The 18,581-nt window shown below is 41.8% G+C and overlaps 1 protein-coding gene, 1 long non-coding RNA gene and 1 other non-coding gene across 4 annotated transcripts; 1 reads left to right on the top strand and 2 right to left on the bottom strand.

Annotated features, from left to right (window-relative positions):
* Positions 1 to 79: 79 nt before the first annotated feature.
* On the bottom strand, positions 80 to 1,808 carry LOC126588633 (probable polyamine transporter At3g13620). Its single transcript, XM_050253738.1, has one exon. It carries the CDS (start codon positions 1,750 to 1,752, stop codon positions 346 to 348), a length of 1,407 nt encoding a protein of 468 aa, XP_050109695.1. The 5' UTR covers positions 1,753 to 1,808; the 3' UTR covers positions 80 to 345.
* Positions 1,809 to 4,459: 2,651 nt separating this feature from the next.
* Positions 4,460 to 4,535, bottom strand: TRNAG-UCC (transfer RNA glycine (anticodon UCC)). Its single transcript has one exon. It is a non-coding gene; the product is annotated as a tRNA-Gly (tRNA).
* Positions 4,536 to 9,377: 4,842 nt separating this feature from the next.
* Positions 9,378 to 10,657, top strand: LOC126588649 (uncharacterized). Of its 2 annotated transcripts, XR_007611544.1 has the most exons (3): positions 9,378 to 9,809; positions 9,985 to 10,543; positions 10,600 to 10,657. It is a non-coding gene; the product is annotated as an uncharacterized LOC126588649 (long non-coding RNA). The 2 variants fall into 2 exon arrangements; XR_007611543.1 differs by lacking the exon at positions 10,600 to 10,657 and having other exon boundaries at positions 9,893 to 10,389.
* The last annotated feature ends 7,924 nt before the right edge of the window (positions 10,658 to 18,581 follow it).

The raw sequence follows: 18,581 nt of genomic DNA on the forward strand, positions 1-18,581 counted from the left end.
GCCGTAAAAATTGTGCGTGAACTGTGAATCGTGTTCGAAAGCAGGCGAGAGAGTGGAATAGGGACAGAAAATAGTAGAGTTCCATGAACAGAGTGTTGTATGTTTATAATTTACTTGAGAAAATATCATAAGATCGAAACAAGTTACAGCAGCAAAACCATACAACTTCATGTCATTCGACATTTTTCTTCGATTTGAATAGAACTGAATATAAACAAAGTCTACTTTGATCAATCGAATCTCGACTTCTTCATCAAGAAAGAGATTCAATCACGTAAAATCTTCCCTATTCCATGCCATTCGAAATGGTTCACAACTAACAGTCTACCAAGCAATTTCTGGTTGTCATCCTTCTTCAACTTCAATGGTACTGAACACACAAAATTTCTTCGACTTGCAAAATTTCATTAAAAAGTACCATCCGATCCCCGCCACGGTCATCAAACCGCTGATCAAGTACACAGTCTTGGTAGCAATAGCCATAATAAAGACCAAAAACCCAGATGGAATCAAGCACATGATCACCAAACCTGGCATCCTCATCGGAACACGAAAAGGCCTCTTCAATGTCGGCGACTTCCTCCTCAACCAAAGAAAAGCTGAAAATTCCAATAGCATTCCCAAACTATACAAGAAATTTGCAGATGAAACAATATCTGTAAAGTTCATGAAGGAAACTCCAAGAGTGATCACTGTGGAAAGTACAATTCCGACCCACGGGGTGTTAAACCTCTTGGACCGAAGAGCGAAAAACTTAGGCAAGAACCCTATATCCGCCATACCGAGAAGTTGGTAACCACAACTGCTTAGTTGTGCTTCGAAAAGTCCAATCCCAGATAACACTGCACCAACTTCAATCCAATACTTCAACCATTTTCCAGCAATCATTTCAGCAGCCTCGGCATGAAATCCAGAACCCCATCTAGTTTGATCCACATTAACCGAACCAATCACAGCGAAAAGTGGGAACAGGTACGCCAAGCAAGTAAAGATCACCGCCACGAAAAGAGCCACTGGAAAAGTTTTCTGGGGGTTATCTACTTCCCCAGCTAAAGTACTCACGTTGTCCCAAAAATTTAAATTCCAAAAGAGGGTGTTGAAGAACAAGTTCCAATCTTTCTTCACACCCTTCTGCCCGAGACTCAACCAACGGTGAGGATGAATCTTCGGAATGGCAATCAAACACATCAAAATAAAAGGTGAAAGCGAAGCGATAGCGAGAAGAACAGCAGCATATCCAACAATAGTTAAACCGGTATAGTTTACGAAAGAAAGAATCAGAGTTGAAACAGAGATTGCAAGATACCTAGGCCAACCGGATTCGAAAGCAGGGATTATCTTGTCCATGTAATCAATGCAAAGAACCGGAAATGCTGCGATGTTGATGACGCCGCTGAGAAACTTCCAGGTTCCCATCAAAGAGCCCCAGAAAGGGCCGAAAGCGCGGTCTGCCCAGATGACAAAACCGCCATTTCCTGGGAAGGCGGTGGAGAGCTCGGCAGTGATGAGAGCTTCCGGGACACTCCAGATGAATGGGAAGATGAGGAAGCCGAGAATGGCGAAAAGGGGTCCGGCGGCTTGGACTGCAGGCTCTTCCCCATAAGGGCCGCCGGCGACTTCGAAGTAGATGAGAAAGATAAGAGGGATGAGGGTGAGTTTCTTTCGGTTTGTGACGGCGGTTGTGGTGGTTGCGGCGGTGGTGATGGGAAGGTCTTGATGAACCATTGGAGTTTTTGGAGGAGAAGGTTCCATAGTGAACTCTTGGTTTTGTGGCTCTTGTGATAGTTTGATGAGTCAAAGACTTCGGCCTGTATTTTAACTTAAAAGAAGGTGGAGTCCTATTGGGTATCTTTTTCTTATTTTTTTTTATAAGAAAACTAATGAAAAGGGTTTGAAAATTTTGAGTTTTAATGATAAGGATAAAATAAAGGGTATAGTGAATAGTACCAGTTTGACTTTTTAGTGTAAAAATATGATTTTTCGTTAAAGTGAACAGTACCATGAGTTTTTCGTTAAAATTTTTTTTTTTTTGGGTCATTCAAATAGGGATGCAGTTGGATTCTGATGAGTGAATCTTTAATAAGGTAAGATTCTGAATGTTCTCCAAATCCAATATAGTGGAAAGATTGGATAAATTTTCGATCATCTGATCGAATAAATTTGAAGAATATCAAATGATAAAATTAATAAGAATGTGAGAAGTAAAATGAATGTCTAAACAGCATCATCATGTAAGTTTATTCAGATTTAATACATGTATTCTTTTTTCATTGGATAATACATGTATCTTTTTCATTTAAAATACAAATAACTAGATTCAACCGCTCAAATTCTACATTTTATTAATTAAATATTAGGACAAGAAGATTTACTTTCCCAACTGAATTCTATCATTTTCACACCTTTTACTACATAAATACAAGAACCAAGTACCGAGAGAAAGCGTTACACCTGAGCTGATTTTTAGTTTTTTTTATTATTAAAGGAAATTTTGAAAAAGGTCTAATTTTATAGTTTATTTTTTTAAATAGGTTCAATTTTTAATAATTTTTTATTTTTGTAATAGGTCCAATTTTTAGTCCAATTGGACCCATATCAAAAGACCCCTTTTATTAACGCGCTCAAATTTTAATTAACTGCCTTACCTTTATCAACTGTATTGTAATTAGTGGTGGATTTATCTAATGGTTAGGTCTTTCTTCTTTACCTACTGCATCGATTACGTATTTTTTTCATTTTTTGAGTACAGGGTGGTATAAAATAACATTTATACTTAAAAACCTATATAAATCAACTCTATTGTCCGCTCATAATATATTAATAAGTGTATCAACAAATCAAGAAAAAAGCTGATCGTGGTACTAAAAAATTTGCACGAAAATATTGTAGCAAATCTTATTAGGGTTTACAGTCAAAGAAGGCAGCTGCCGTTTGTATAAAAAGAAAGAAGACAGCTGATATTTTCACTGGGGAAGTAAGGTCCGTATCAAATTTACGCATATAACAAAGCATATGCATTTTTGATAGTGTTCATGTGGGGATTGACATGTCGCATGAGCCATGAGCCTATGATAGATTGATACAAGGCCATTCGTGTATTCCATTAAAATAAAAATACAAAGTCAATAATTCATGCAAGTTGAGAAATTAAGATATGTTTTCCTTGGCAAGTGAATGATTTGTTTTTGTATTTTTGTGTGTTGGATTTAGCAAATTTTTCCACCTATTATTGTCCTTTATAATGGCTTCTAGTCCATGGTGGCGGAGTCAATAGAAATTAGATTCCATCTGGGTTCACTTTGTGGGGAACCTAAAGATCATCACATCTTAGTTATTCATCGTGTATTTTGTGATCATAAATTATTTGACTTTTTTTATTTAAAATTAAACACAAATATAATCTAACGAAAACTGGCTACATAATATACGATAAACTGTTAGGATGTGGGGAGTGAATCCGGAGAAAATCCTCTTCCAATTCAATATCCATCTTGAATGATTGAAAAAAGCTAGGAGACATAACTTTTCTTTGGATTAAAGTTTCCCTTTCTTAATGTAACTTACTACGATTTATAAGTGGGTTGGTGGAACACAAATAACTAATTTTATTTTCTTGTTTGTTAAGGAAGATATAGAATGCAAAATCGAGAACATTGACATTTTAAGATTCCTACAATCGACTTCATTTAATAATATAAGGTTTTGTTGTTGTCGTTAAACGAGAATCCAAACTTGAGTACAAAATAATAGAGCATGTTGTACCTTAATCCTAGTGTAGGATTGCAGTTCTTATTAACAATATGAGATTACAATTCGCATGAGTAGAGCTCAGCACAAATACTGCTAATATATAAGCGAATCCCAAAATCCCCACCACAATTTGAGGCCTAACAAACTAACAACCAAAACCACTAGAACAGACTAACAACTGTTAGTTCAAGACTGGCCAATACAAATAATAAAATGAACTAATATAGTGTCATTAGATAAAACCTTAACACAAAGAGACAGAAATACTATCATGACCAACTTATCTAACTTGAACATGAAAATGGATGTTTGAATTGTAAACCTCACACCCCAAACTTCAGAAAAGAAAAACAAATTTTGTGGAATCCCAATGATATTTATTAAAAAATTTATGTAAGGTATTCTGATTAAAAAAAATTCATTATATATATATATATATATTTACCAATACAAGATAGAAATGTATCTTCATTTTTCTTGAACACAGAATACTATATATTATTTGATAAAGGAAAAAAAATAGAAAAATTAAACAATGTGGTTGTGTTTTGTGAGTATCCAAGTATTACTCGTTAAAAAAATGACAATGGGATTTTTAATTTTTTTTTTTGTTCCATCACTTATTGTTTTCTATTTTTAAACTTTTATTTTCTATTTTCAGTCAAAATAAATAAAAAAATAGAAAAAAAAAGTATAAATAAATAAATGATGCGTTTGCCGGGAGTTGAATCCGGCCGGGTCTATTGCTTGGAAGGCAATTATCCTAACCATTGGACTACAAACGCCCAGATGTTCATAAATCAAGAACATACATGTCTTCTTTCATATATATTTCAAGACTTTCAGTTACCATTGTTTGCACTCAAAATATACCCATTTTTACTTATTTGGGCAATTTGGGTAAAATATGGCATTTGGAGGATTAATATGTAAGAAAACTAACTTGGAAAGATATTTAGATGCAAGTGGAGGGGTTTGACACTATAATATTGTTTCTCCTATTTGTTTGGGTGGTGGAGGTTTGTCTAGCATTTGTTTAATCAAGATACATGCATATATTGCAAGTAGATGGAAAGGCATCAGCAAGCTTTCGGGCAAGATACATGTGAAAGAAGCCAACTTGCTTCTTTTAAATGTTAGTTTATTACAAGTGGGAAAACATGTGCTAAAAACATGTGGTGGAGATGCAAATTCCCCTTTTAATATTGTTTCTACAAGCAAGTTGGCAAAAGCAATGCAAGCTACCCAAGTAAGGAAATGCAAGTTGCCCAAGCTTCTTTCGGGCAGGTACAAAACCTCAGCAGGAGGGTTTCCTCCAGAGCTCTATAAAAAGGAGCAGATGCACAAGGATTATGGACACTCAAACAAACAAACAAAAGCACAAACTCTGCTCAAACCAGATTTGCCAAAAGCCTTCTTTTATCTAGTTTATTAGCTCTGCTGCTCACTTGCGGTATCGATCTCATTTGTAGCCTTTATGTACTCATTTCCAGCTATATAAATTACAAGCAATCTGCAATATTAGTCACTTTCCTCTGTCATTTATATTTCCAAGCAACCTTGTCATTTACATATTGTTGATGCACAAAATCAGCGAAGACTTTGGTACAACAGAAAGTGTCAGGTTTTGTGACCTTCGCTTGGTTGCTTCGGTCACTAGTGAGGATAAGTACGTAAATGAATAGAGACAGAGAAGCAAACACAGGATGTACGTGGTTCACCCAGATTGGCTACGTCCACGGAGTAGAGGAGTTCTTATTAGTAGTGAAGGGCTTACACAAGTACAAAGGATCAAGCTCTCAATTTAGTGAGTTCTTGTGAATGATTTAACACAAATGGCATTAGGCCATATTATGGGGGAATGACCCCTATTTATAGAAAAACTTGTAGCTTTGTCACATTGACATGTGTCATGTTATGATTGGTTCTTGATGTCGACACGTGCTGCGCTCTGATTGGCTTCTAATCTTGACACGTGTCGAGTAGTGATTGGCCTCCTGGTCGGAGGGGAACTCTTCTGGGTCCTTGACAGTATAGCGTTGGCCGGTGCTCGGTAGTTTCGGGATTGGTCAAGTATGGTACAAACAGTGCTCCCCTAAGTTCCCGAGTAAGGGAAACTCCTCGGTTGGGGACTTGCAAGATCCAATCCCTTGAGTAATCACGAAACTTCTAAGTACCGAAGTGTGGTCTGATCTTCATCTGCCCTTCTCTAGAAGTACCTTTCCTCCATCCGGGAATGGTGTATTTAGCTGATGTTGACGCACAAGGTAATGTATCAATTTCACTTGAAGCTTAGTTGTAGTTTCGGGCTTAGTCAAGTGTGATACAAACCCTATAGTAGGAGTCCCCCAAGTCGCTGAGCTAGGAGATCTGCCGAAAGAGGTGACAGACAAGGTAAGCAGTCAAACTTCCAAGTAAGCAACCCAGGATCAGAGGTTTGACTTTGGCTTCCGGTTGATTGTTCTCCTTCTCCTTGTCTCTCATTCAACTGCCAGGATAAGGAGAAGCAAATGGATAAGAGATGATATGAGATACTTTTGCTTTTGAAGAAGTAACTTTCCACAGGCTTATTCTTGAACTGTGCTGGAGGGTTTTCTGGTGCCCTTCAGAGTATAAGGCCGACTCAAAAATTTGAGGGTCAAAACAAGTCCATCAAATCTAGAGTACGTTCGACCTTGATGATATGGGATACTTTTGCTGTTGACGGAATAATGAATGTGGTATGGAAAGGTGTCGTGCTGTAGTGATCTGTTTCAGCTCACCGTTGAACCTTCTGCTTCAATCTTTTGCATGGCAGAAGTGGTGTGCAACCTTTGCATTTAAATGGTCCTTCAGAACATTCCTTCATAGTGACTCATCCACGCTTGGCAGCTTCAGTGTAAAGAGCCAATATCTGATCAACTGTCATGAGGCATTTGCCGGTGGAATTCGTGACTTTGACAGCAGTTGAGGATGAGTACTCGAGAGCAATGTAAGTAAGCAACCAGGCAAAGGCTCCAGGCAGTCAGTTCCAAATTGGAGGTTTGACTTCAGGTTCCGACTGACTGCTCTCTTTCTCCTTGTCCTGCAGGTGTGGACAAGGACAAAGACAAAGACAGGGAGAAAGCATGATATGGGATACTCTTGCTTTCGACCCTGATGATATGAGATACTCTTGTTCTTGGTGTGGCTTATTTGCTGAGGTATTATCAGGGGGAAATAAAGCTGAGTATTTCGAGAGGTTATGTTGAGGGTGCCTTTTCGAATGCGAGAAAGGGTTGAGCATTTTTGCAGGTTTTCCTGTCCGTTGAGGAGGGAGGTCAATGTATATAGGGATTTCCCAATAACAAGTAGTAATGCTATTCCTTTACCCTTTTTGGTCACAGCAATGTAGTGGGAGCTGCCAGCTTCACGTGTTTTAATTTTGTCAGAGCACTTTGAAAAAGTGGTATGTGGTATCTGGAAAGCTGATGTTACGTGTGAAGATTACAGACAAGCTTTATCTAAGGAAATCTGGCTCTCGAAGTTCTGAGAGTTGTGCCTCTTCGGTTTTCGAACAAGCAATCCCGTCGAGGATCTGACTCTCGAGATTCGGAAAGCGGTGCTACTCCGGTTTTTGAGAAAGTAATTATGTTGGGAGTCTTTTCTCGAATGTGAGTAAAGGTTGGACGTTCTTGCCAACCTGTCTTGCCGCAAAACACGGAAGTCGACACACATAGGGACTTTCCAGTTGTCAAGCAGTGGTGCTGTTCCTTTACCCTTATGGGTAATAGTAGGGTAGCTGGAACTTCGAAATTCTCGTGCCTAAACTTTGTCAGAGATCTTTGACAAAGTTATATGTGGTACCCGAGGAGTTGATGGTGCATATGGAGAGCGGTGATTGAACAGTAAGATTCACGTGCTTTCTACTTCACCAGAAATCTTCGATAGATTGCCCGTAATTTCCGCAAAGCTGATTGTGCATGTGACAGGTGCTGACGAGGCTGAAAAAGCAGGTGCTTCTTCGATTTCTGAGATCGGCCCTCGTGGTCTCTGAGCAGCCCAGCTTTTGAGAAAGCAAACGCTTCTTCGATTTTTGAAGCTCCGTCGAGTGCAGATTTTTATAGAGGCTGGCATTAAGTTCCACAGCACACTTGAATCTCTACCAGTAGAAGCTCATTTCTTGCACTTCTAAGATCTTGATTTGTCTGACCTCTTCCCTCTTCAACACATTTGAAAATGTCTGGACCATCCGACCGTCGTTTTGACTTGAACCTTGGAGAAGAGACAGCCACGCCTTCTCCAGACAACATATGGCGCCCATCATTCATATCCCCTACTGGTCCTCTTACCGTTGGGGATTCTGTGATGAAGAATGATATGACCGCTGCAGTGGTGGCCATGAACCTTCTCACTCCCAAAGATAACAGACTACTTTCCAAACGGTCTGATGAGTTGGCTGTTAAGGACTCTCTGGCTCTTAGTGTTCAGTGTGCAGGTTCTGTGTCTAATATGGCCCAACGCCTATTTGCTAGAACCCGCCAAGTTGAATCATTGGCTGCTGAAGTGATGAGTCTCAAACAGGAGATTAGAGGGCTCAAGCATGAGAATAAGCAGTTGCACCGGCTCGCCCATGACTATGCTACAAACATGAAGAGGAAGCTTGACCAGATGAAGGAATCTGACGGTAAGGTTTTACTTGATCATCAGCGGTTTGTGGGTTTGTTCCAAAGGCATTTATTGCCTTCGTCCTCTGGGGCCGTACCTGGTAATGAAGCTTCAAATGATGAACCTCCAATGCCTCCTCCTTCTGGGGTTTTGTCAAGTACTGAGGCTCCGGATAACCACCCTCCGGTGCTTTCTCTTTCTGGGGCTCTACCGACTGCTGAGACTTCCCCTAAGCAACCTTTGTGAAGGCTCCCTTTTGTTTGTTTATTTTGACTCATGTATATGTACATATTTGTGGCTTATCGAAAATATTAATAAATAAGCTTTGCTTCATTTCAACATATTGTGTTAAATACACCAAAGCCTTCTTCATAAAGTTCTTTGAATTTTTGCTTTTGTTGAAACCTGTATTGTTGAAGCTTTGTGAGTGAAGCATGTAGTTTGAGGTAGTGTTCCCTTAATTTCCCGAGTGAGGAAAACTTCTCGGTTGGAGACTTGAAAAATCCAAGTCACTGAGTGGTTGTGAGACTGCCGAGTATCAAGGTGCAGTAGCATATGGTGGGAGTCCCCCAAGTCTTCAGGCGAAGAGAGTTGCCGAATGAGGTGTCTAGCTAGTAGTCAATGTCATGAGTAGGAAAACTTCACTTGTTTCTTTTCGAAGTGGTAACCCAGGGCTCTTTCTTCATATATTGTTTTTTTGTTATGAAGATGTGTTAGGCCCAAAGAAGTGGAGGCCTAGGCCCTTTTTTTTTTTTTTTTTTTTTTTTGTTTTTTTTTTTTTTTGTTTTTTTTGTTTTTTTTTTTTCGACTGAGTGGGATGTTTTCAGCTGAATCCAAATAGGGGGATGTTTTCAGCCGAATCCAAGGAGGGGGGAAAGCATGACTCATCATCATTTGTCATGATGTTGTTCCCACACTTCATCATCATTTACTACTTTTCCTTTTCTTCTTTCATAATATGCCATCAATGTGTTTAATTTTCTTTTGCTTTGCCTTTCCTTTTTGGCTGGAAAGATTGCCATCTTTCCTCACAATCTGATTTGCTGCAGTCTTGTTGAAGGAAATGTGGGTGTTGGAGCTAGGTAAACCAAGGAGGGTGTCTACGTAGAGGGAGTGGTAGCTCTTCAATATAACACCATTTTCTGTGGCTCAAATCGCAAAACCATCTTCATGAAAGTTGTTCCTTAGCTCGTGAACTACAACATATCCGAATTGGAGATCCATCGGAGCAGTACAACTCCAGAAATTCAGGTATGATGAGTGATTGTTCGTCATTTGTATATCAACGCGTCAGACTTGTTGTGAGCTTCAAAAACTCCATTTTCTCTTGCTCAGATCAACATACTTTCTTCATCGAAGTTGTTTCTTAACTTGTGAACTACAACATATCCAAAATTGAGATCCCTCGGAGCTGTATAACTCAAGAAATTCAGGTATGATGAATGACTGGTTATTATTTTTCTGTCAACCCGTCAGATTTGTTGTGAGCTTTGAAACTCCATTTTCTATTGTTCAGATCAGCATGCTTTCTTCATTGAAGTTGTTCCTCATCGTCTCTTTCATAACATATCAAAAATTCAGAATGAACTAATGGTTAAATATTTCCAGATCTTCGAAACATCACAGCAGCTTCGAAATCTGCAAGAATCCGACTGTCATGCTTGGAGCTTCAACACTTTAATTTCCGTCGCTCAAACAGAAATGGTTCCTTCTTGAAAGTTGTTCATATGCTCAAAAACTATAGGGTGTCCAAAATTCAGCTCCATTGGAGAAGAGCAGAGGTTGCAGAAATTTGATAGATGAAAGGAGGCGGAAGAGGGAGAGAGAGAAAAAGTCTCTTGGGTTGGATTTCTATTTTGGGGCAGATTCCAATTTTTGTAGCACCTTCATTATTGATGAATTGCTTGTACTTTTGTCCATTATGAAACTTGGGACTTTGGCTTGTTGTTGGATCTATTATAATATGTTTGGGAACATATATAAGTGAATAAATAAGATGGAAAATTTTGGGCCCTTGTGGGTGTAAAACAAAAAATGTTTATGTTTACCCAAGTGTTTTTGTACAAGTTCAAGGGCATCTTGGGTTTTGTGAACAAAATTTGTTTATTTGGAGCAAGGTTTTGTGTTGAAGCTTTGTAGGTGAAGCTTTGGTGTTGAAGCTTTGTAGGTGAAGCTTTGTAGATGAAGCTTTCTAGGTGAAGCTTTGATGGTGAAGCTTTGTAGATGAAGCTTTCGAGGTGAAGCTTTGATGGTGAAGCTTTGTAGATGAAGCTTTCTGGGTGAAGCTTTGATGGTGAAGCTTTGTAGATGAAGCTTTCTGGGTGAAGCTTTGTAGATGAAGCTTTCTAGGTGAAGCTTTGATGGTGAAGCTTTCTGGGTGAAGCTACGTAGGTGAAGCTTTGTAGATGAAACTTTCTGGGTGAAACTTTTTGGATGAAGCTTTTTTTTTTTTTTTTTTTTTTTTTTTTTTTTTTTTTGGGTGAAGCTGTTTTAAGTGAAGTTTTTTTGCTGTGTATGAATAGATCTATTGTTTGGATATAAGCCATTGTTTGGTTGTTCCTTTCTTTGTATAGTCTTGTCGACACATACTTAGATTTTGTTTCGTGTTGGATATATCTGCTTTGAGGTTTCAACACTTGAGTGTTCCATTACTAGGAATGTAAAAGAGTGAGGGCCAAGTTGGCTAAATTACCTCTTTAGTGAATTCATTGCCAAATGGCCTTCATTACATAGGATGCCGAACGGCTATAGCTCAACACTTGTACATCGTGAGTCTATTTGTAGTAGTACTTCAAGTGATCAGCGTTCCATGGATGGCCAAGGGTCTTGCCATCGGAGCTTCTAAGTGTGTAAGAGCCAGGGCGACTGATGCCAATGACTTCATACGGTCCATCCCAGTTTGGACTAAGTGTGCCTTCACTCGGGACTCTGTCGCAGAGTAATCTTTTCTTTAAGACCCAGTCTCCTATTTTGAAAGAGCGAGGCTTGACCCTAGAGTCATAATAGTTGGAGATGCGCTGCTTGTAGGCGACATTCCTCAAGTGAGCTTGGTTTCTGTGTTCCTCGACTAAATCCAAGTTGAGGGTGAGTTGTTTGTCATTTTCACTTTGAATGTAGTTCTGGACTCGGAATGTTGCTTGCTCGAGCTCAACAGGGACAACCGCCTCTGTGCCAAAGGCAAGTGAGAATGGAGTTTCTCCTGTTGAAGTCCGATATGAAGTGCGATATGACCAAAGAACTTGGGGTACAAATTCTGGCCAACAGCCTTTAGCTTTGTCCAAGCTGGTTTTCAAAGTGCGCTTGATTATTTTGTTGATGGCCTCAACTTGTCCATTAGACTGGGGATGAGCTGGAGAGGCAAAGCATAAGTTGATGTTGAACTTAGAGCAGAACAACCTGAACTTCTTGTTGTCGAACTGTCGCCCATTGTCAGTGACTATCGCATTGGGAATGCCGAATCTACAAAGGATGTTCTTCCACACGAAGTCTTCTATCTTTGCCTCAGTAATGGTTGCCAAGGGTTTTACTTCGGCCCACTTTGTGAAGTAGTCCACTGCAACAACTGCGTAACAGACTTTGCCCTTCCTTGCCGGCATTGGGCCGATCAAATCAAGTCCCCACTGGGCGAAGGGCCAAGGGCTGATCATAGGAGTAAGAGGCTCTGGAGGGGAATGAGGAATAGCCGCATATCGTTGACATTTGTCACATGAGCGGGATACTTTGATGGCATCCTGGTGGAGTGTTGGCCAGTAATATCCTTGGCGAAAAGTCTTGTGTGCTAGGGACCGAGATCCAGCATGATCTCCACAGACTCCCTCATGTATTTCCCGAAGGACGATTTCCGCCTCGGCAGGCGTAAGACACCTTAAGTATGGCAGGCTAAAACCTCGCTTATAGAGTTGATCATTGATGATCAGGTAGCGGGTAGACTTGTATCGAATTTGCTTAGCCTGGACTTTATCATTTGGGAGGGTGCCATGAGCAAGGAAATTATAGATCGGGGTGATCCAACTATCCCCCTGTTGTAAGTTGCATACTTCTGCGGCCATGGTGCTTGGTGTTGCCAACAGTTCGACATGAATTTTTCTTCCAATCTTGTCTTCCACAGCCGAGGCGAGGCGAGCCAGGGCGTCTGCATGACTGTTTACCGCTCGAGGAACTTGGGTGATCTGGTAGTGGAAGTGCTTGAGCAAAAGTTGTGTTTGCGCAAGATATGCTGCCATGGAGCTGTCCTTAGCATCAAAGTTGTTGGTAACCTGGTTGACCACCAATTGGGAGTCACTGAAAATATCAATTTGTTTAACCCCGAGGTGTTTGGCCAAACGTAATCCTGCTAGAAGGGCTTCATACTCGGCCTCATTATTTGATGCCTTGAATTTGAAACAAAGAGCATACTCCATTGCTACTTTGTCGGGTGTAGTCAAGACTAGTCCCGCTCCACAGCCCTGTTGGTTGGATGAGCCATCAACATACAGACTCCATGCTGGGGTTGTTGGTTCTATCTTCTGAGCTTCCGGGGGTAATGAAGCCACTGCTTCAGGTGTAGAAGCAATGTCAACCGGATATGTGAAGTCGGCAATGAAGTCTGCCACTGCTTGGCCCTTCTCAGCTGGCTTTGGTTGGTAGGAGATGTCAAACTCACCCAACGCTATTGCCCATTTGATCATTCGCCCTGAAGTGTCAGGACTTTGGAGTATCTGTCGAAGAGGATAATTGGTAAGCACGATGATGGAGTGCGCTTGGAAGTAAGGGCGGAGTTTTTGAGCAGACATGACCAATGCCAGAGCCAATTTCTCAATGTTATAGTACCGTGTCTCCGCATCTTGTAAGGCTTTGCTAGCGTAGTAGACAGGTCGCTCAATATTCCCATCCTTTCGAATGAGAACGGAACTTACGGCTGAAGCTGATACCGATAGGTAGATAATGAGAATGTCTCCTACCTCGGGCTTGGAGAGTAGAGGGGCTTTACTCATGTACTCCTTGAGGTTTTTGAATGCCTCGGCACATTCATCAGTCCATGTAATGTACTTCCTACTTCCCTTAAGTGCTTTAAAAAAGGGAGCACATTTGTCTGTGGCCTTAGAAATGAACCTGGTTAAGGCTGCCACCTTGCCAGTAAGGCTCTGGATGTCCTTTGAAGTTACCGGTTCTTTCATGTCGAGGATTGCTTTGATCTTCTCGGGATTAGCTTCAATGCCTCGTTGGCTAATCATGAAACCTAAGAATTTGCCAGAGCCTACGCCGAAGGCACATTTGTTGGGGTTTAACCTCATTCGATACCTCTTCAAAATAGTGAAAGTTTCAGATAGGTTGGTGATGTGTTGGTCAGCATGTTTGCTCTTGACTAACATTTCATCAACGTAAACTTCCATGCTCTTCCCAATCTGCTCGGCGAACATTGAGTTGACTAGTCTCTGATAAGTCGCTCCTGCATTCTTTAGGTCGAAAGGCATGACTTTATAGCAGTATAGTCCTCTGTCGGTAGTGAAGGCTGTGTGTTCTTGATCCGAAGGGTTCATGAGGATTTGGTTGTATCCTGAGTAAGCATCCATGAAGCTCAGGAGTTCACACCAGGCCGTAGAGTCTATAAGTCTGTCAATAAGAGGAAGAGGGAAGCTATCTTTCGGACACCCTTTGTTTAGGTCGGTGTAGTCAACACACATTCTCCACAAGACCTTTTGAAGCAAAAGACTTTCTTTGGTCGGATTTTTCTTAACAAGGACCACATTTGCTACCCATGTCGGGTAATTGACTTCGCGGACAAAGCCTATGCCTTTGAGTTTTTCAACTTCTGCTTTCATTGCCTCGTATCGTTCAGCGTCATAAGATCTTCGCTTCTGTCTCACCGGCTTGATCTTGGGGTCAATACTCAAACGATGACAGATGACATCGGGAGAGATGCCTGGCATGTCCTCGTATGACCAGGCGAAGACTTCAGTGTTCTCTTTCAAAAAAGATATCAATGCTAACCGAAGGGGTGGTGACAATGTGGTGCCAATATTCACCATGCGATCTGGATAATCTCTTGAGATAGGTACCTTCTCCAACTCTTCAGCAGGTTGGGCTTGCTGGGTGAAAGAGTCATCTCGAGGATCATCGGGTTGATTGTTGCTATCAGGAAGATCCAAGTTCGCTTCATCTAGGCTGGTCTTTGTGACTTGGTCATGTACAGACAGGGTTTCCTTGGGTCCGGGCAAGTGTTGTTGCTTAACTGAAGTGTTGTAACATGATCGTGCACTAAGCTGATCTCCTCTGATGTAGCCGTTGCCATGGGGGGTTGGAAATTTCATCAACAACATATGCGTGGATACCATAGCCTTGAGATCATTGATGCCTGTGCGCCCAAAGATGACATTGTATGCCGTTGGGCAGTCAACCACTAGGAAGTTAGTGGTAATGGTAGCCGTGTAAGGGCCTGTACCAATAGTAAAGGGTAAATGTATGCTCCCTAAGGGTTGCACGATATCACCGGAGAAGCTTATCAGAGGAGAAATCGAGCGATCGAGCAAGTGTTTAGCTACACTGAGTGCCCTGAAAGCTTCGGCAAACATGATATTGACCGAAGCCCCTGTGTCTACGAGGATTCGTCGAACATCAAAGTTGGCTATGTGAGCCTCCACGATCAATGGGTCGTTATGAGGGTAGATGATGCCTCTTTCTTCCTCAGGGTAGAAACATATCGGATCCCAGTTAGGCTTTTGATACTTCCCTCCCCTGATGTCTTCCACGTGAAACACTTGGTGACCAGGCATCAGAATTCGTTCACTGTTTTTCATGGCCCTATTGGAAGATTCAGATATGGGTGTGTCGCCGCTTATGGAATATATGACATTCACCTGGCGTTGGTTACGGTTATCCCTTTGAGGGTGAAGGAGGAATTGATCAATTTTTCCTTCTCGTGCCAAAGCTTCAATACGATCACGGAGGATGATACATTTCTCGCTATCATGGCCGTTATGCTCATGGTAGCAACAAAACATGCCCGCGTTATTCGGGGGCGTGTAATCTGGGTGCCTCGGCTTTGGCTTTGGTATCAGGTGAGCTATGCTGGGGTAAATGGCCGCGCATGTGGCGTTCAAGGGCGTGTATGTCTCATACCTTGGGGTAGGGGGTATCTTGACGCGGGTTTGACCCACTGCATTGACTGCCTGGGGGCGAGCGTTATTGTGGCGATACCCTTGGTTATCGGGATAGTGTCCCTTACTCTTTTTACTGAAATGAGAGTGGTGAGGATGGAAATCCTTCCTCTTGCCTTGAAATTGATATGTCTGTTGATTCGGCGAAGCATTATGCAAGGCATGGGGAGGTGCCACTGCTGTTTGGAAAGTCGAGGTCTTCTCATTTAGGTGAGTCTGGCTTCCACCTCCCACTTGTTGATAAAGGATGGTTGTAGGGGGTTTCTCCTGATATGTCTTTGCCTCGGCGGAGGCATGGTTATAAGCCTGCGCCATCACCTCAGAGTAAGTCTTCCAAGTATTGGCATTGATCATGTATTTAAAGAAACAATCACGTAGGCCTGCCGTGAAGGCTTTGAGGGCAGTCTTGTCGTCTGCCTCGGCACACCGGGAGTATTCATGGCTGAAGCGGCCAGCATACATACGTAATGACTCGTCTGGCTTCTGGCGGATAGTGTACAGGTCATCTGCAGAGTGCAAGCGATCGGTTTGGAAAATGTGTTGGGAAACAAATAGTTTCCTCAATTCCTCAAATGAGTCTACCGTCTCAGGTGTAAGACGACAATACCAATTTAGAGCTCCACCAGAGAGGGTGGAGGGGAAGAGAAGACATCGCTCTTCGTCGGTGTGCATCCGGTATGCCATGGTGGACTCAAAGAGGTTAAGGTGCTCAATCGGGTCATCTTTTCCAGTATAAAGTTGCAAGCCAAGCTTTTGCTTTGTCTTTGCTTGAAGGGGGGTGTTGAGGATCCTCCTTGTAAGAGGGCCAGGCCTGGGTTGGTTCCAGTCAGGTATTTCAGCCTGACGTTCAGCCTTCAACTTGTTTACTTCCTCAAGAAGTTGTAGGACAAGGGGGTCCTGAGCGGAGTTATGTGTCACTGGAGCTTTCTTTCGTAAATCTCCATCTCTTCTTGGAATTAGGAAGGTTTGATCAAGGGCATGTGATTTTTCCCTGGACTCGCTGTACTGGCTTCCAGGGTATGTCTGTCGGAACACCTCTGAGTCCCCTGTACCCTCATGTCTCTCTAGGACTTGTTGCCCCTTCCCCAAATTGGTGGCCGGCTTGGGCCGTGGCAGGGGACCGAGTCTCTCAGAAAACCTTGGGTTATTAATCTTTGAGCTTATATGGATGGAATTCTCTCGACGTTGCTTCAGGAAATCCCGACAATCGCGAAAGACGGCTTTCGATCCTTCTGCCCTTTCAGCAAAGAGGTGTCTCCCTCCACTTCTCATGGTTCGGGTCGAAGCAACTGGGTTAAGAGAAGCCTCATGTTGATTATCAAGTCGAGGGGTAATCTGTTCCCTATCAGGGATATCTATGTCGAATGCATGTGACCCTCCATGTTGGAGGTCACCCAGTTGATGGTTGACTTCCACGGGGGCAACAAGCTCGCGTGTCTGAGCTTGCCTAGCTTCGTGGAGTGTCTCGAAGAGCTTCTCATATTGCTCCTGGAGGACCTCATTCCTCATTGCTATCTTGTTGTTCTGAGCTTCCAACTCATCGACTTTAGCTTGAAGAAGAACTCGTTTTCCTTCCTTCTTTCGTTGTTTCGCACTATGTGCAAGGGGGGTGTCATTCTGTGTGTTGTGGCTTCCTTCGCTTCCCATGTTGGAGAGGGATGCCTGGTCAAAAGAAAGTGTACGAATGATAGAAACCAGCTTGACACAGCTGAAGAGAGTAGGAATAAGTGTCGTTTCCCACAGACGGCGCCAAATGTTGATGCACAAAATCAGCGAAGACTTTGGTACAACAAAAAGTGTCAGGTTTTGTGACCTTCGCTTGGTTGCTTCGGTCACTAGTGAGGATAAGTACGTAAATGAATAGAGACAGAGAAGCAAACACAGGATGTACGTGGTTCACCCAGATTGGCTACGTCCACGGAGTAGAGGAGTTCTTATTAGTAGTGAAGGGCTTACACAAGTACAAAGGATCAAGCTCTCAATTTAGTGAGTTCTTGTGAATGATTTAACACAAATGGCATTAGGCCATATTATGGGGGAATGACCCCTATTTATAGAAAAACTTGTAGCTTTGTTACATTGACATGTGTCATGTTATGATTGGTTCTTGATGTCGACACGTGCTGCGCTCTGATTGGCTTCTAATCTTGACACGTGTCGAGTAGTGATTGGCCTCCTGGTCGGAGGGGAACTCTTCTGGGTCCTTGACAGTATAGCGTTGGCCGGTGCTCGGTAGTTTAGGGATTGGTCAAGTATGGTACAAACACATATTGTTCTATCTCTCCATATAAGTAAAGTCCTTATTTTTAAGGCAAACAAAGAACCTTAATTTGAGCAACTCCCACTCAAATGGCACAATCTCTTGATTTGAAGTCAAAAGGTGCAACCTCAATCATTCAAATCCCGTCTACTAACGGCATCTAGTAGTGGCATGCCTGCACCCACCAATCTCGTATGTGAAGTAAATCCCCGGCTTGCTCGCAAGGCTCATGGCGGATTTAGGGAGCGAACAACCATATTAGTTCTCACATCTAAAAATACTGACAATTTAGGGTTTATGCTAAGTGCCTAGAATGTTCTTTAAACTCTCTAAAGTTAGGTCAGTGAAGGTGAGGAAGTATGGGTTTGACCGTTATTTTTTGTATCAAAGTTATATATGTGTGTGTATAGGTTTCAATTCAAGTTATACGTTGAGGGATATATATCATGCATGGTGAATTTCTTCTTGGTATGCAATGGACCGTCAAGATCAGCATGATCTTGCCGGTCGTGCGCCTTTCCTTCAACAGAACGCAGAGAACAGGATATATATTGATAAGGTCACCTAGCAGACATTTCTCATATTTCAACCAGACTCGCTTTGTGTAATTTAAATTGATACACTTGGAAAGTGAAAATATAATGTAAGCACGTTTTCCATGTGATATAAAACAAAGACAGATCACATCAATGGAAGATTTTGTTTCACACCTGTCAAGATTTTCGTCGCTGTTTTTTATTACTACTACTATTTTATATAATTTATTCTACGTAGTACTTTGTGACAATGACTGTGTAGACAGTACGTAG

This window comes from Malus sylvestris, chromosome 11, assembly GCF_916048215.2.
Source record: "Malus sylvestris chromosome 11, drMalSylv7.2, whole genome shotgun sequence".
Taxonomy (NCBI): domain Eukaryota; kingdom Viridiplantae; phylum Streptophyta; class Magnoliopsida; order Rosales; family Rosaceae; genus Malus; species Malus sylvestris.